The sequence below is a fragment of the Labrus mixtus genome, chromosome 1 (genome assembly GCF_963584025.1).
Source record: "Labrus mixtus chromosome 1, fLabMix1.1, whole genome shotgun sequence".
Classification (NCBI taxonomy): Eukaryota; Metazoa; Chordata; class Actinopteri; order Labriformes; family Labridae; genus Labrus; species Labrus mixtus.
Genome location: NC_083612.1, coordinates 10,307,788 through 10,326,462, shown reverse-complemented (window position 1 = coordinate 10,326,462; position 18,675 = coordinate 10,307,788). Strand labels below are relative to the sequence as shown.

Genomic DNA, 18,675 nt, shown 5'->3' with positions numbered 1-18,675 from the left:
ACTCGAGTCATATGTGAGACTGACTCCATTTGGCCTTATACTGAGTTAAAGAGCTAGCCTAAGCACTTACAGGGAGTTACCAATTAGCAAAAAAAAAAAAGTATTTTTTAAAGTAATGAATCTAGGGGTCAGAAGATAACAAACTTGATTTTTACATAAATCATTTTTTTTTCCCACCTCTACTTTTGATTACAAATGTAGAAGTGATAGGAAATGAGGCTTTCTTACATTTAAAGGAGGACACTTAGATTTGGTTTCACGCCATTTACCAGAATTTTCTGTTCATTGCAGAGTTTATCTGTGCATATTTTCTGTGTGAGGTGTACAGAAACAGACATGTGTGAAGTGTTTCTATGAACTGACACTTTAGAAATAGATCCTCTCATACCCAAAATGGATGAGCGCTCCTCACAGAAAAAAAAGACTCTTATAGATGACTGTGTCGCCCAGCAGGATGCAGAGAGAGAGAGAGAGAGAGAGCAGCACAGCCAGTTGTTCCAGTGGTGCCAAACATGAATAAGCACCGACACGACAACAAAGCACTCTGTTCATTTGAAAAACACAACACATCCTTTAGCTGGAAAGCCTTTTTATCCACCGGGAAACAATCCACCAACACTGAATAATTCCCCAAATTGTTGTTTGCTGGCAAAACAGAGGATATCAGCACTGTTTTGTTTCATCAGCCCATTAACATACCCTAAGGATTTTTTTTTTTTTTCCTACAGACAATAATGTGAAAGTAATGCTCTGTGGCTGTCTATTTGAATCTGAAAGTTTAACTGAAATCTCTGCTTACATTTGTATAAATTCCTCTTGCAGATTAGCAGAAAAAAAAAGTTTTTGTATATTTACATCAGTAATTGTTCAGATGATTACATCTGTTTTCTTAAAACCCCCTGTTTCTCTAATTCTCGTCCCCAGTGCTGTCTGCTCACTCTGCATGTGTGTCACAAACTCTCGGCCAGAAAGCCGCTGTTCATGCAGTTAACTTTGAGCTGACTCACTTCTTACAAAATACTTCTGTCATGTTGACTCATGAGAGGCTTTTGGTGGGATATTGTGGTGTTCGAAATCCTGTAAAATTGTCATTTGTACTTATTTCCCCTGCGGTCCTCCAACCTATTACTGCATGGAGGGGAGAAATGGTGGTGGATGAGCGGTCATACTCGTGTGCAGCTTTCTCGTTATGGATCTCTCAAGGAAATTCTGAAGCAATGCTTTCACTGAACATACTGAATAAATCATAATTCAGTTGATAAATATGTTTTTCTTCAAGGGCCTCTGGTCTCAGTTCAGAAAGAACCAAGTTCATTTAGTAATGTTACATTTTTAAGTATGTTTCCATCAAACGGCAACTTGTGTTGAAAGAGGGAGCCAATGTGGAAGTGAAACAAGCTGCAGTTCATCAAGCGTCCACTTGGGGCTAGCTGACTCCCAGTTTACGTCCTGTTCACCACTGACTTGAATAGGTCAGCATTTCCATGTTTAATTCTTTCATTACAGAAAGACAAAACTCATTTTCTTAGTCGCTCCAGAGGTAAGACGCTCTCGTTGCTGCCGCCATGTTTGTTTTGCTGACTCGGTACAGCCGCACACGTGGCCTGGCCTTGAGCACCGGCATGAAAACCAAAACAGACTCCTCCAGCGACACACCTCCAACCCCTCTCTGCTAGTGTTTGCACAAAGGAGTTAATAATTGGAACATACCATAATTATGCACTAAGCGCTAAGCTGCGGACAAAATAGTCCTTGTCTCGAGCTGCATTGTTGTGTCAGCATGCTAATGGTGGCACTCTTTAGTTAGCTTGTAGCTTAACATTGCATGTAAATTTCTGATAAGCAGTGAGTACAGTATATCAATCTTCTTTTCTCTAGTACCTCACTTAAACAGCTTTTTGGCCGGCCGTCCCGTCCATGTAAACACGGCTCATACAACAACACAGCCAGCGGGACTCGTGCTTCTCACTCATTGTAGACAGTCATGACTCGGAGAGATTTACACAGGATATACTTGATTTCTGCTGTATTTATGTGTAATGTCGCACATTCTGCCTTCAAGGTGCCAACTGCCTTCAAAGATGTCAAAAGTCAACCGCTCACATTAACTTGTCACCATGTTTTCCTTCTGATTTATCAATTTTATTTTCATAACATAGACACATTCTCTGTTTCATTCAAGAAGCGATTTAATACTCAATGTTCTAGATGTCATCTCAAACTCTACTGCAAAACACAATTAACCTTTTCTATTAATGTGAAAATGTTTTCAGTGCTTGATTTGGTGCAAATGAGCTTAACTTTGATGGATCACAAGTTGATTATTTCTCACAGAACAACATTTAAGAGATCAGCCTTATGGTGTAGGAGGCGTCAGTTAGTAAATCTACTAATTGGTCATTTGTTAGCATGCTAAAACAGATCATTCTATGGTCACAACTACAAATGTGTTGATTATGTTTTGCAGCAGAGGCTTTGATGGCATGCGTATAAGTGGCTAAGAATAACATCACATATTGAATGCAAATGAGAATGTGTCTAATTAGATTTTTTTTTAAAAGAAGGCGGAAAAACAAGGTAATATGAGTAATATTCAGCACTCGGACCCCATCATATTTAACAATATTAATACAAATGTAACAGTAAAAGTGGAAAATGATAGAATCATTATCTCTGGTCATGGTTTACCTATAAGGGACCGTGGTCGTCCACATCGTGGTGATTCAGGATAGTGATTTTAAAGATGTTGCTATATTTTCAAAGTCATTTTCTGTTCCTCATCTATGTCCCACATGGTGCAAATAAACTAGAAACATACTCTTCTCCTACATCTTAATTTCAGTTTGAAAATGTCACAATTTGTTGTGTAACATTTACCAGGGCAAATTATGTGACATGACGGGTTTTTTGAAGACATTTCATTAAACTGAAAATCAGACAAAAAAAAGTTATATCAGTAAAGACAAGAAGCGGAACATAGTCAAGATGAACAAAGTTCTGAAATCAGATCAAACAGGCTTATCAAACTATGAAAAAAAACAGCTCCACTAGGCAGTGTAAGAAGTTCATGAAGTTGATTTCAGCTCCTCACAGCTTCTTAAATCTTTAATCTGACGGAGCAGCAGAACAAATAGCTAGCTGTTGGAATCAGAGTTGCAGCATCTGTCCCAGAATAAACTCTGACTGAAATGTTATTGATTTCTTTCTCCTCCTTTTCAATTTTGGCTTCGTAATGGACTCAGCTAGTGTACTATAAATCAACAGAATCATGCCATTATGTAGGCGCGAGAAACAAAGCGGTGTAAAGAGTATTGTAAACAGCCTGTGCATGAAACGGCATCTTAATGTTGCAGCAAATTGTGAAAGTACTGCAAATCATAAAGCGTGCAGGGTAAATATTTAGTCATCCATATAAGCATAGCAGAGTTAAACTGGTTAATAATTGATCACACAGTTATAACTTTGGATGTACTCCATGCTCTACACTCCATCATTAACACTGAGTCTGACAGGAAACACGTGCTCGGTGTTTCTCTAGGTATTTCTGTCCTGCACAGGCTAAAGGAGCACAACACGAGTAGATACTGGAAGCACGAGGCGGATGTGTGTCCCGCATGAATATCTCATTAAAGGTCGTGTGTGGGGGTTTCACTCCGCCTGGTTAGATCTTAAGCTGATGGGAAGGTGAGAAGATCTTTGATTAGCACCCTCGACACTCAGCTACATGGCATGTTGGAACATACATATGTACTCCACACAGACTTTCCCACTACAGTTGTAAAAAAACTGCTTGGTCAGTGGCTAAAAAAACATGACATAAAAGGCGACGAAAGCGACAGAGTCAGTCACTATAATGACAGTTTGTTTTTTCATCATGACAGATAACCTCACACAATGTGCCTGTGTGTACAAAACTGACTATAAAGGCGTACCTAGATGGTCATCATTTGAAGCCCAGGGCCACAGATTAAGCTGCCAGACTGAATGAATTGTGAATGTGAAAATGTTGTTACATCTCAATCTGAGCTGGTGTCTACGTGTTGGATTTCCAAAGAGGTTAAATGAGACAAAGAATACCAATTAAGGAGCGTTTTTGAGACCAGAGATAAAAAGAGATTTGCAGAGGCAGCCAGGCAGGAAGTCACAGTATCTGATAGTATCCTGGTCAGAGGGAGGGGAAAAAAAAGGTCTTAAGAAGCTGCAGCAGGGTGCAGCAGAGGATGAGAAGCTAGTATTCCAAGCAGTGATGAGGATGTTTTTAAATTCTATGTATGCTCACCAATGCAGGAGCTCCCATCGAGCAGGTAGGAGCCATTGTCATGGAAACCACTTCTGCATTCACAGTGGTACCAGCCGGGCAGGTTGACACAGCGGGAGTGGTTGTGGCACTCAATCAGGCCCTCTGCACACTCGTCGATATCTGAGGAGACACAGACACACACATACCGGAGCATCAGCATCGGTGCTAATTGTTTTCCTGGCAACAAAAGTGAACCTGAAAATTCACCTCATTCGAGCGCTTTTTTGTCTTCCCTTTGATCTGTGCTTGCCGCAACAATTGAGGTGGGTTCAAATCGTAACATACCCCCACAACAACAGCAGAGCGGGTCAGCAGCTGCCCACACTAGACAGCCAATGTCTCTGCAGCAGCAGCAGCAGCAGCAGGGATCAACGTCTTTTCCAAATCACATCATTTGGAGTGCGTTCCCTTCATGCACCTGTCTCGATTTCTTCTTGGCGCTCATTTCTCAGCTTTATTTTCCTGCTTGTGGCGTGCATACACATGCCCATCCCACAGACGCCAGGTCCTCACTCCTCTGCAGAGTAAATCTCTCTTATCCATAATGTATGCTGTGAGCTCTGCTACATGTGTGCAGCTCTCTCTGGCTTCCCGCTGCAAGACCAGACCTGCGCACACACACCCTTTTCGGTTCAAGCATGACCTTCAGTCACACCCTCAACAGGCTCAAATGCAAACTGCAGCACAAAAAGAAGAGGTAGAGAAGTACTGCTTTTTATCGTCACGTCTTTAAATATCTCATATTGTCACTGAGGGAGGAAAACACTCATCTCAAGAAAACCATCATGATAAAGTGAAGGAGTTTGTAGCTTTACTAGCAGGCCTTTTTTTAATAAAATTTGAGAGGAGGTTTATAAGTTAGCAGGGGATATGAAGTGTTATCGGTTTAAAGAGTGTCCTTGCAGTCTACCAAACCCTGTTTAAACATGAACAAGCTATAAAAACTTTTTGGTTTTTGTTGTCTAGAAAAGAATAGTTATGGATGGATGCTTGTAAAATGCACCTATAACATTGCCAATTTACTTGTTGTTTTGATGTCGAATGTAAGCGGTGAAAGTGATGATGAATGATGATCAAATAAATGGGGTGATGCCTGCGAGCTACTTCAGGCAGGCAACATGGAGCTGCATTGAATTGTTATTTGACATATCTCATTCTCCCAATCACCATAAAACATATCCTCTCAATTTGGCGGTTCCACATTTTTTTTCCGGTCTTCCCCTCTGCTGCTCTGTCATTGCCACTTCTGTCTCGTACCAGTGCTGCAGTTAAACTTTCCACCCCACCACAAACCAGCCCAACAACCACCATCAGGCTCCAACTGGGGTTTAAGATATTATCTCATCCCTCCTCAATTCTGCATTTGAAATAATTCTGGGATATGTGATGAAGTCGGAGCCTAGACGGAAAACACAAGACTATATTCTGCTGCTGCTATAAACAATACAAACTATTAGAAATGTGGGTTGTCTGGTATCAAACATGACCTCATGCTATCTCCAGAAAGGTGTCACCTTTCTGTACATTTTCACAGAAGCGACATAAGAATTAGCATGCAGCTTGCAGACCACTGGGAGTTGGTGGGAATAATTTAAATGTTGATATACAGGAGGGATGTTTTGAGACCACTTTACTTGTGTGACTGGACGAAGAGATTCGAGATTGATGTTGTGTTCTATAATTGTTTTTTGAAAATGTAATTCTTCTCTTTTTTTGAATACCAAGTTTCACTGAAATATTCTTTATTGAAACTTTACTGCAAATTTTAAGCCTAAAACCGTCATAAACTGTGTTAGCAACAATCTAAAACAAAAGAAAATTTGGTAGCACTTTAAATGAAGGTGAAAATATTCACCATTAACTTAAATAGTTGCTTATTAGCATGCTAATTAGTAGCATACTGGCTGATTCTTAATAGTACCTTATTCTCCATTACCATAGTCTATCAGAGTCTACTCTGTTATTAACTAAGATTAAGATTTGCCCTCAATAGCCACATGGTCAAAATTCATGTTCAACAACTTCCTAACTCACTATCAATAAGGATTTTCTGCTTGTGGCATGCACTACTAACACGTACATGCTACTAATTAGCATGCAAATAGTAAATGGTAAATATTGTGACCCTAATTTAAAGTGCTACCAAAAATTCTATATAGCCTCAAATGCATCATTTTTGAACAGTGTCACCGTCTCTTTCTAAAGACTACCAAACTGACCTTTTGATCTCATGCTATAAACACTTTCCTGCCCAGCTGTGAAAGTCACAGTTCATACCTTCGGCCTTTCTTAAGAAACACACACAGGACACAGTACACACAGACACACACACATTTATCTCGATAGAGATAAAAGAGAGACTGAAGTCGAGCTGTTTAGCAGTGTGTGCTGTGGTTGTGCTGTTAGCCTGCTGTGCTGTAGGTAATCAGACGTGACAGCTGCAGGGAGGCCTGCCCTCTGTCAGCCTCTTAGGTCAGAGCTACACCGCAAGATTCCCCGTCTGACATCCCACTGAAACATACCGAGATTAGAGGTGACTGGTGGCTGAGAGCAGCTAACCCTTCTCAAAAGAGCAGTGCTCTGTGTGTGTGTGTGTTTGTGTGTGTGCATCAGTGGATCTATGACCACACGATGAGGCTGGTTATACTGCATGTTCAAGCTATTACGATTTATTCTAGCAGTGATTGGATTCCTTTGAGTTCAGTACATTATTTATTCAAACGAAATTCTGATCCTGATTACACATGAATATTATGAATACTTATTTTAATTCTACACAGTATTTACACTAAATGCAATAAATGTAATGTGCAATATACTGTGTGTTATTTTTGTTTTTGGTTTGTTTTTTGGTTTGCAACGGTATGTGCTTCTCTGTTCACATGTGGATTGTGTACAAATTTCCCTAAGGGGACAATAAAGAGTATATTATTATATCGTATCATATCATATATCTAAAGAGATTTGTTTTTAAAGTGAGGTTGTATGAGGTACTTGTCAATAAAAAGCATATTAGCAACAGGAAATGCTGTTCAGCGAGGCCTCTTAAAGGAGAAACCGTCCGGAGTGCCTGAAAGGAAGCAAGGTTATCCATCACTGCAGACAGGGCCATTCGTACCAAATAATTTAGCTTATTTATTTATTTATTTTTAAAGACAGAGACACAATGACAAGTAAGTGGCTGGTGTCTCAATAAAAAGGTCACGATGACAGACATCTCCTGTCTAATACACTTACTATTGTCAAGTACCTTATACAACACCACTCCAAAAAAATCAAACTATCCCTTTAAAAACATTTACTGCCTAAATCAATGCTGTTAGATACACAACTATAAACTGTACAACTTAATGAATAAGTTGTGTGCCTCTCTAGTGACACGAAATGAAAGCACTGAAATTATTAAAAACCTTTCCCTCCCTACGGACCCCACCATCACACCATCCTCTCATTTTCATTCAAAAAATGAAAAAATACACAATCTTTCAGTGGCTTCCAGCATAGGCCAATTTGTAACTGGAAATCAGAGGTTAAACTGTATGTATTACAGCACTAAGAATCAGTCCAGTTGTTAATTTTCCTTCTCTTATTTGAGCTTTTTGTCAACGATCATTTAGAAAAAATGTTCTTGACAAATGTGTTACAATGGCATGTTTTACAAACAGACGTTTGAGGTACAAACCCAAACAAAGATACTACATGAATACCGGGGATTTTAATTAAGGGTGCACAATGACATGAACGTTCACTGTCATGCTTTCCACAAAGGGATGCTTCCAAAAGAAGGAGAAAAGACGCGAGGTTCACCTGAGGGTAAAACAAGTGAATGTGGTTGTGATAAGATCTGATTATGTATTGAATTTAATTTGCTGCTGTTTATCGAGGAAGGCAGTGAAGAAACAAAAATGCAAACAGCATGTCAGATTAGCATTTCAATGAACTGAAATGAACACACTCGCAGTATAATCTTTTCATGTTTGTGATGTTTTATTCATTTGACTTTTCACGATTGCAAAGCTGTTGGAAGTGTGTGCAAATACAGAGAAAGCCAGGTGTCTTTATTTGACCCTGTAACAAACCACTCCAGAGGTCACTGTGTGATGACGGCCAACAGCTGTTCTCTGGTTCTTTAATGTTTTTTTTTTTTTAAATCACAGTCTTTATTTAGAGCTCCTGTAATTACAATGTATTACCATTATTGTTTTAATGGTTATAATTAACACATGCTGATGGCTCTAATAAAATCCAAATATCATTTCAAACATCATACTGTCTGCTGGTTCCGATCAATTGACATGTGCTAGTAGGTGTACTTCAACAACATTGGGGGGGCCTTCTGTGTTCTGTCATACTGAGGATGAGGATGGCCTGCTGCTATTGACCCCCGCCAGAAGCCCATAGACCTTGTCCCGGCAACAGAAGCCAGGCTCTCGAGTAGACGGAGCTCCCCAACCTTCAGCGAGGTGATCTGACACTACTACCATCCGTTGTCCCCGACGCCCAGCCTCCACCATTGGACTGTGTCGTCCCCTCAACCATTGCCATCCTCATTCATGCACAGCCTGCTCCGACCTCCACCTCAGCGGCAAGGAAGTGTGGACAACAGGAACGCCATGAATACAAAGGAGAAATCTTTCATGCATATATTATTGCTTATGTTCGGACTTATACAGTATGCAGTATTTTACAGGATGGGCGGCAATAAGCCTTGGGCTTCAGCCTATTCCTTTTTTGGCCATTGATTGTTTGAATTTTATTGTGTGAAATGAACAAGTGTAAACATGTAAAGTTTTTGTTTCGGTTTCTGTAAGTGGACTATTTACACAAATATTTTTGACTCTTGTTATTCTTTAATGAATTACCAAAATAAAAAACATTCATAAATTATCCCATATGCTCTTTTGTAAAGCGTCTTGCGATAACACATGTTATGAATTGGTGCTATACACATAATGATTGATAGATTGATTGATGCTCCCTCCCAGGTCTGCATTTCTTGGAACGTACTGGCTTCATAGTTTAGGGTCACTTGGAGTAGAAACCCCACCTCATAGTCCGTCCACACAAACTTTCTAGAAAGTTACACCACCAGCTACTGGTCTGGCATGTATACTCTGAATACACATTTTTTGGTTATTTTCGTAGACCTTTGTGCATGGTGGTTGTCATAAAAATGTTGTCATCTGAACGCAGAACTTTTTGTAAATGCAAAACGAAAGAAACGTTTCCATTTTCAGTAAATCGTTCTCATTTCAACGTGGCCTTAGGGCTCTGTTGTGAAGCTGGAAAGGGGAATTGGGGTATGCAGGAGCCGTTTTTGTTGCTTTTTTTTGTTTTTGTTGAATTTTAATGCAAGCAGCAACTGGGAGCCAGTGGGGGGAGATGAACCTGACCTGTGCTGTTTTGGCTAGGTTGTGCTGCTGCATTTTGGACCATCTTCAGAGGTTAGAATGTGGATGGCAAGAGGCGATGTTCATTCGTCCATTAAGAGATATTGGCAAGCCATGACAAAATCTGTGTCGAGAATGACAGGAAGAGCTGGGTATCATCAGCATAGCAAGGGTTTGAGAAACGAACAGGGAAGGGGATATGTATACGCCTGTTAAACAATTACATTTGTAAATTGTTTTACTTGTCTATTTAATCTCTGTGCTTTTCTTACCTCTCTGTATGTACAGAAAATATGTAAAACCAGAGTTGAATTATTTGTATAACACCTGGACAATTACGCCGAATCTGATTCTGACTATTGCAAATAATTCATCTTATCATGATCTTACATACATACTTTAAACTTCAACAGATGCTTTCGGACTCCCAATTCTGTAGCCTAAGTATAGAGTCTGATGAAAACGATTCCTCCATTTCTTTGAAAATCTTTGTGTCCTTTTTTGAAAGAGCTAGGGTTCAGAAGAAAAACAACATCCAGTTTGAGCATCTACTGCACACAAACCACAGTCCACAGTGCTGCCAGGTATCCTAATAAAAACTATTCAGCTCTGCTCTACAACATATCTGTCCATAATTTATGAAAAGTGACTCATTCTAAGATGTTTTTTCACTTCAACTACATGATGCTGCTGCTTCTATTGTGAGGTACATGATTGCAGCAATTCATCTTTCATCGTCAGAGAGAAATGTTCATTTTCTTGTCTCTAAAAGTTTTCAACATTTGTTCCACATGCTTCTCCTTCTTTAGTCTGTCGCTGTCTTATCTGTATTTTACTGCTTTAATCAAATGAAACACAGGGCAGGGACACGTTTCCTTTTTTTGACACTACAGCGAACTCTGCATACAGTACATGTAATTGTCTTAGCGAATAGCCTGATTTGCAAAAATTCCACTAAAATGAGTTTTCCTGCTAAACTTCAATGTAATACTTGTAGTAATAGCAAGGCGTGAATGACTGCAGAAAAGGCAGAGGAGAGTCTCAGAGGGAAAATTACCAATTGACTTCAGATAATGACTAAAAGTAAAGATATTCAACAAATATTGAATCATTGTGCTGTCATCCAAGTTTGTAAAATCTGCTTGGATCTCTTAAATCAGGAAGTATTTGAAATACTGATACTTTGCCACATTGTCTATCTGCCTTAACTGTAAAGCAACACATTTTAATGAATGTGCTGCTGTGGAAACAGAAAAAAGACTACAAGGTGACTCTGCAAAACGTTTGCACACATGGTGGACGACTGGCTGGAAGAACTGAAGATGAGACGATCTTATTAATGACTAATTAGCAACCAGTATGCTACAAATTAGCATGCTAACAAGCAACTATAATGAATTAATATTTCTACCTTCATTTTAAGTGTTACCATCTTTTTTATAATCTATTCTAATAATAACAATCTACTCGTGTAATGTTGGACCCAGCAGGTTAAACTGAAACGATCCTGAGACCTGGGATCGTCTGCAGCACCAACTGTGAGCACACAAATATCCAATTCCAGCTACTGAGAAGCTCGTTTCATAGAGAGCACATGTTATTTAAAACCCCATTCATCACCCGCCTTTTAAGGCCTTTTTATTTAGACATAATAGAAGATAATTTCAGTCGCACACAGTCAATAATTCCTGCAGCTCCATATTTGTATAAAGCTATTTTGTTAGCTTGAGTATGTGTACACAATGTATAAGAACAGCGTTCCTTCCTCTTTGCCTATGGCACTGTAGTGGACAGGTGACCTTCCTGTGTTATTAAGCACAATAAGCTTGAGTACCCACACGCACACATACCCTCCATCAATCTATGTTACAGCAGCAGGAAGGAAAGCAGGCAGACAGCATCCCACATTTCCCCCTGTTTGCTTCCATTGCGATGCAAACCAGAACATTTAGTACTCGTAGGGTTTTTCTCCTGCCCGTCTATGAATTTTTCCCAACGGGGGTTTGTGAAGACAATTTGACAGCGTGAACTGTGAAGAGCTGTGAGGTTTAGCTCGGCGAGGAAATGCGAATTAATCCACACATGAAGTTAAAATAATCCCCGAGCCCTCTGGTGAATCCTCTGGCCCGCTGAGCTCTACATAATTACACTTATCTCAGCCCTACTAACCTACTGAAACAGCTATCATGGAAAATGTTACATGGGCTATTTACAGTAATGTTTCCTCAGATGGAAAACAAACAGCAACCAGAGTTAGTGTTTGTTGCTACCTGATAGACTGTGACCAGTTGATGAGCAAAAAGTTAACAGCCTGTTGGATTAAAGGATCATAAGAAGTGACCTCAGAACACAGCCATACGTTAATGAACATGTTGCAGAGCTGTTAATGCTACCACTAATATCAATGCATATTCTCAGTTTCCTCTTATGATCGCAAATGATCAGAATTTTGCATTCTAAAATCACTTGTTTTAAACATGATAAGGTCTCTAAGAGGAGGAAGGGGATTAGTTGCACTCTCTCTCTCCCTGGTTTCCTACTCTATCCACTGTCCTATCCAATCCAATAAATATTAAAAATAATATATACTGTATATATATATATAGAGAGAGAGACTTGGAATAAGTTTAGCCTTAATATAATCCTAGGGTAAGTGTTAGACACCCTATTTGTAGGTGATAAAACAAGGGAAAGGATGGATTAAAGTCACTGGGATATGTGACAAAAAGGCTGCATAATTTGATTTTAAACATTCAAAACTTGGTCAATTTAGCTAAAAATCCATGTCACTACTGCAGGTTTGCAAGCAAACAAATACAGATTATGGTCAAATATTCATTGGTATGTTAATACAATAAAGACAGTTGTTTTTGAAATAAGCTACATGATTATGTTTACGAGTCTCCCAATTTCCTCCACACAGCCTCACAGGGAGCCCTCTCATGGCGAGTATACGATATGGTATGATAGGATAGGATACAATACAATATGATACGATGCGATATGATTTGGATATGATACAATACAATATGATACGATGCGATATGATTTGGATATGATTTGTCTTCTGCAAGGGATGCATGCATTTAGCTTCCTCCTCAGTAGCATCATTAAATAAAACCAAAAACAAAGAACAATCCACATGTAAACAGATAAGCACATAGAAGTAGATGTAATCCAACTGGATGCCAGTAAACAATATTTTAAACACGGGCTGATGAGTTTTGTTATTCTGACAGACCCTAACATAGCTGAATCTAATCTTGTCAGAGTCCGCTCTTACTTGATGTCTGTTACAGTACATCTTGTTTGGCTGTATTACACGTTGAACTTGGCAGTGAGGAGCTGGTACTTACAGCTCAGTTTGGCTGCACCTCAAAACTCCAACTCATACTGTATGCACACATCAAAGACAGCATCAGAGTTTCCCTCACTGAAGCAAACTTGTGCCAGTTTATGTTAAACTCCAACCCAACCACGTCCTCAGCCGTACAGCACGAGCCTCTGCATGTGCCAGGGTTTGGCAAATAATTTAGCTGGCAGGCACTCCACAATGTGTGAACCGTGAGTTCATCACTGGGTCAGCTGCTCTATTTTTTGATCCTTTGGAGAAAAAATATTTCAGAAAATAAATCCCCAAGATCTTACAGCTGATCTGTGGAAGCTCTATGAGTCCACCGTAGAAACACAAGATACCCAGAGGAGCAGATCAACGTGGGAGAAGATCAGTGAGGAGATCGACTTTGTTCCCAGCGGATTTATATTTAGGTGCTCTTCACCTCCCATAGAGCTACAGTATGAACCCACAGGGGGGAGAAATCAGTGGAGCAGTGATGCGGTTTATTAAACAGGAGAGACGGGCAGCGTAGAGGAAGAGGGAGACGGTAGATAGAGTGTGCAGACAGACAGACGGACGGACACACAGAGAAAGAGTGACAGAGGAAGAGTGACAGGTTGAGAGGGAAACAGAACAGGTTGCTCACAAAGTTAAAACAAGAAGCTTCAGCTCGTACAAGAAGCCCACGGCAAGTCTTAGACTCTAACTCAACAACCCCAAAAAGCACTGTAAAAGGACACGGAAGTAAGGTATAGCTCATTTCAATGCTACTCTCTTACTCTACTACTGTATGACATGAGGAGGTTGGATAATTCAGCGAGGTGATCTTGCACTCCTACCACCCGACGTCCCTGACCGACTGACGCCCAGCCACCACCATGTTGGGACTGTGTCGTCCCAACAACCACCACCGTCCTCATTCATGCAAGGCCTGCTCCGACCTCCACCTCAGCAGTAAGGAAGTGTGAACAGGACAGCGGGGAATACAAAGGAGAAATCCTTCCTGCAAATGAACCCATATTCTCTTTTGAAAGGCGTCTCGAGATAACACTATACAAATTGTGATTGACCGATTGATTGATAATTCCTTTTTATATTGCAGTGTGATTTGCGTCAAGAAAATTGCAGATGATACATCCAGTCAAACATCAAAGAGTTGCATAGAATACATTTCTGGTTTGAAGTCTCTGTTCATGTGTTATTTTCTATAATTGTTCTCATCAAAGTGTGGGAACGGGAGTAGAAAAACTGGCAAGTAGATGGTTCTAATCATAGAGTGAGTAGATACCAGCTTCTGCAAATGTGATCAAGAGACACACAGAGGTTTTGACACGGAGCGACGGACTGATTTCGCTCTGCATCACATCCACAGCCGCCTCGGGCAGCAGCCGGAGGGGCCACGGGGAGGAGCCTCATTAGTGAGATGATGTGTTACTCCTTATCTGCCTCACACTTCAGCACGTTGCCGTCTTTCCCTCCCTTTAACCCCTGCCACGCTGTTGAAAGGGAAAATCAGCAGAATCATTTTACCGATGGAATTCAGTTATTTTGATCCAGTCCTACATTTTTTCAGTCATTAAAATTGAATTTGCAGCCATATTTGTAAAGTCTGGGCCAAGTAATAACATTAAGCTATGTTTGTATATGAATTTAAATTCCCAGAAAACACCACAGAGAAACGCTAATTAATTGATTGATATCTGCTGCTGTTTATTGGGTTAATTAGTCCTCGGTTGATTGGCGACTTTCATTAAATGTGTTGCACACTGATTGCCGCTGATTACCTCTCAACACTTTAAAATGCTCAAGCTTCAGAGTATAGGCAGTAGAATATAAGCTACTACAACACTGCAGAGACGTTTTGGGTAAAAACAAAGACAGGGCAGGATTTCACTTCAGTGTGACTGTCATTGTAAAATAGATAATTATTGGTTATTAAAAGAAAATGCATAGCTTCCTAGAAGTTAACCATTAGTGCACCAATAGGATCACTTTGCTGGAAAGTGTTTGGTTCTTAATCATACAGACACCGAGACATTTCTCAATGGGGGACGGCGGCTAAATTAAAAACAATGCACACTATTTTGCCTATTCGCCTTTCCCGTTGTCTAGAGACAGACTGCACTGCAAACAAAGCATGGCAAATTTTGTGAGAGTATAACATAAAGCTGACAATGAATCTACACCAGATGTCACAACTACTGAAGCAAAGACCAGGAAATATGACAAGTCTTATCTCCCCCTCGGCTTCACCTGAACAGGGTTAAAGCGATAGCTGTTGTTACATCTTAACAATGTGAAAGTTTCACGTTGCAGTATCCCTTTTAACTCTGTAAAAACCCACTTGTTAATTTTTTTCATTTTGTTGTAACACTGAAGTGTCAGCAAAGGACTGACAGTGTGAATAGTGTTTAATTGGCATATGTTTTGACGAGTATGTTGAGGGGTGGGGGAGGGCTTGAGAATATTTTTTAGTATGCCGTCGATGCCCAGCAGAAAAAGTTTGCCCTAACTTCACACAGACGTGGCTTATGACTCGTTTACAGTTAATAATATACAGAGCGGTGAGGGTGAGGAGAAGATGAGGTCAAGATGAATCCAATCTTTCTCAGATCATCAGAACGTTTGGTGACTGACATCAGAAGGTAACCGCAATTTAATAATGGTATTGTAATATCTGCACAGGCACTGCGTGTGTAACCTGTTATCGAAGTGGAAACCATGGCAACATGCTGTAAATTGCTGACCTATGGTTGTTCTTTATTCAAGCCGGTTCGAATACTCCTGTAAAATTATACCGCAGAGGCAGAAAGGGCGGGGGGAGAGAGACGGAAGGAAAACACAAAAAGGAACAATGGGAGAAAAAGGAATTCAAGGAAGGAGGGAATAAGACAAGGAGTAAAGAAGAGTAAAGAAGGGAAACTAGACAAATGAGGAGAGAAAGAGATAATGAAAGAAGAGATGATCAGCAAAGGATGGTGGGTGAGAAAAAAGGAGGAGGAAAGAAGAAGAGGGGGGGAGGAAGAGCAGAGGAGGAGAACAAGGGCAGGCAGGGAAGGGATGATTGAAGAATGTAGGAAATAAGAAGGTGGTAAAAAAGAGGGATAAAAGGGGTTAAGAAGGAAAGAAGAGGGGAAAGAGGAAGATGGGAAAGGAGATAAGAATAAGGGAAGGGGAGAGGGAGGGGGAATAAAGACTTAGTAGTCCCTTTTTATGGCTTTCCAGGAATCCTCATTCTCTGCAGAGGCCAATTTAAACACAGGGTTTCACAGATGGAGTGTGTGTGTGTGTGTGTGTGTGTGTGTGTGTGTGTGTGTGTGTGTGTCAGTGTGTAAGTAATATTGAGTGAATGCAAGAAAGAAAAAAAAGGGGCTACTGCTGACCATTCCTCTAACGTCAAATTTTAAAACTCTCAAAGAACAACATGATGTCACCCCACCTTGCCCCCGCTTCTGCTCCTCCTCAGAGGACAGATGAGGGGGCAGGCGGGTTCAAGCTGGAGATCCTTGGGTCTTACCTGTCTCACAGCGGAGTCCCGTAAACCCGGAGGGACAGACGCACGTGTTGGGAGACACACAGGTCCCTCCACTCCTGCAGCCCTCCTCACAGAACGCTAGAAGGAGAAAACAGAAAATGTACAAGTTCAATTTCTCCTCATATCCAGGATATCACAGCAGAAGCAGAAACACATAAAAAAAAAGCATTGAACTTCTGTCTTTTAAAGTTTCATGAAGGCCTTACAGCGTACAAAGTGGCTCCCCTGACGATTTTTTAAAAGCAGTTTAACAGTTCTGGGAGGAAACAAGTGTCGCTTTTTTGTCATTCACAAGGGTTTATAAATGGTGTTTTTATGTTTCTCTGTGTGTGTGTGTGTATGTGTGTGTGTATCTGTGTGCACTTGGGATGTGGAGTACTGCAAAGGAACCTGATAAAATATTTTCACAAGATCTGAAATGATAAAATTGTGCAATGAAAAGGAAATCTGCCTTCTTTAACAGTGACATCACATCACATCATCCACAGCTCACAGCTATAGCCTGAACCTCCTCAGATTCATTTGTTGGTGCTTTATTAAAAACGCCTGATGGGAAATTTGTCTTCAAAAAGGACATCAAATGATAGGCTGTTGGGAGGGTGGAATAGAAAATGCACCATGGGTAAGAAGAATGTTCTTCAAGGGAGACTGGCAACAGTGCTGCCGCTTTACACACAAAGTTCTCAAATTGAAATCAACCAAAAAGTGTGTTTTATGTGAAGGGTTCATGTGTAGCAATGAACCATCAAGATTACCTGCAGCTCATCAGATAACACGACTTGGTTGGTCTTTAGAACCTTGGTTTGTCTTCAAATGTCTAGTGTCCATTTGTAGTTGAAGGGCTACACTGTCAAGTAAACAAGTAATGAACATCATCAGCAACACATGTTCTAGTTAGCGATAGTAAAGACGAAAGGTCCTGTTAAAAAAAAAACATTTATTTTTTTAAGGTGCAACCGTTTGTCAAGAGGCTTAAAAAACCACCTCAGCTCCAGCTCTAAGCCTGTCGTTAGGTTGACTGAAAGTTATAGGGTGAAACAGCATTTCCAGCATGGCCATCAATGGGACCCTAAAAGCCCCAATTCCGAGACAAGACCGAGATCACCAAGACTCATCTCGAGTTCTTCAACACTAATTAATGAGATATTAAAATGGAAGTTTTTATTATCAGCGAGAAAGTCTGACCCAACCCGGTTGCTGATTGCTATAACAAGAGGCAAACATTAACTTTTGGTTTTACTCTTTTGACCCACCATTATGTCGCTTGACTACAACAGCGTATCAAAACAATGAATTGGAGGACGGCGTTTGGAAATGATGCTAGAGGGATACCTTCTGCGTCTTAGTTTGAAGCATTTAACCTCTAAGAGTCGTCATTTGTGCAAGGCTCAAAGTGAGAGTGGATCTGCTAAACCCACAGAGAACAGCATACTGTAACTCTGTGGCTCTGAGAAGCTCTTTTAGCTAGTAGCTCATTTTTTTGTCAGCTGTACAGCACATTGACTGTAAAGGTCAAAAACATCCAACCTGTTTCAAGCAGCAGACAAAGTCAACAACTAGCTTGTGAAGACCTGAAACATCCAGCAGATATAAAGAGAAAGATTTGTTTTTGTTATAAAGAAAGTAAATATTGGCTTTACAGATTTAACAGATTGAAATGAATAATAGTGCTGCACTTTTTGCCGGTGTTATGAAAGTTTTAATTATTCTCCGTGGCCTTCCTTTGGAATCAAACCTGATGTAGAAGCAGCACATAATGCAGCAGGGGGACTTGTTATTTGAACCCTGTTATATGTGAGCTGTACTGGCAGAGAGCAAGTGCACAACTGAACTGAACAGAATGTCTCTTTTTGAAAACCTTGTACAAGTGTGACTGCACAAGGATGCAACAGATTTTTATTATGGATACTAAAGGAAGTGGACTTCTTTTGTGTGGCACAATCATCATGAGGACAGCACAAGCACTTTGCAGAGCTCCACATTCAACCAAACACGCATTCATAAGCTGATGTAAGGAGCTTATGTCACGAGCAGATTCAAGTTTCAGTGTCAAGGACGAGCTGCTCCACCACCTGAGCTGCTGTTGCGCCACTCTCAAAAGAAATGTGATAAA

The 18,675-nt window shown here is 40.4% G+C and overlaps 1 protein-coding gene across 1 annotated transcript in view; it reads right to left on the bottom strand.

Annotated features, from left to right (window-relative positions):
• LOC132991998 (protein kinase C-binding protein NELL1-like) overlaps positions 1 to 18,675 on the bottom strand; it is a 259,382-nt gene that overhangs the window by 13,961 nt on the left and 226,746 nt on the right. The window contains exons 15-16 of the mRNA XM_061061100.1: positions 16,545 to 16,640; positions 4,280 to 4,420 (exon numbers count right to left, since the gene is read on the bottom strand). Coding sequence (XP_060917083.1) covers positions 4,280 to 4,420; positions 16,545 to 16,640 — 237 coding nt within the window. The remainder of the gene's footprint in view (positions 1 to 4,279; positions 4,421 to 16,544; positions 16,641 to 18,675) is intronic.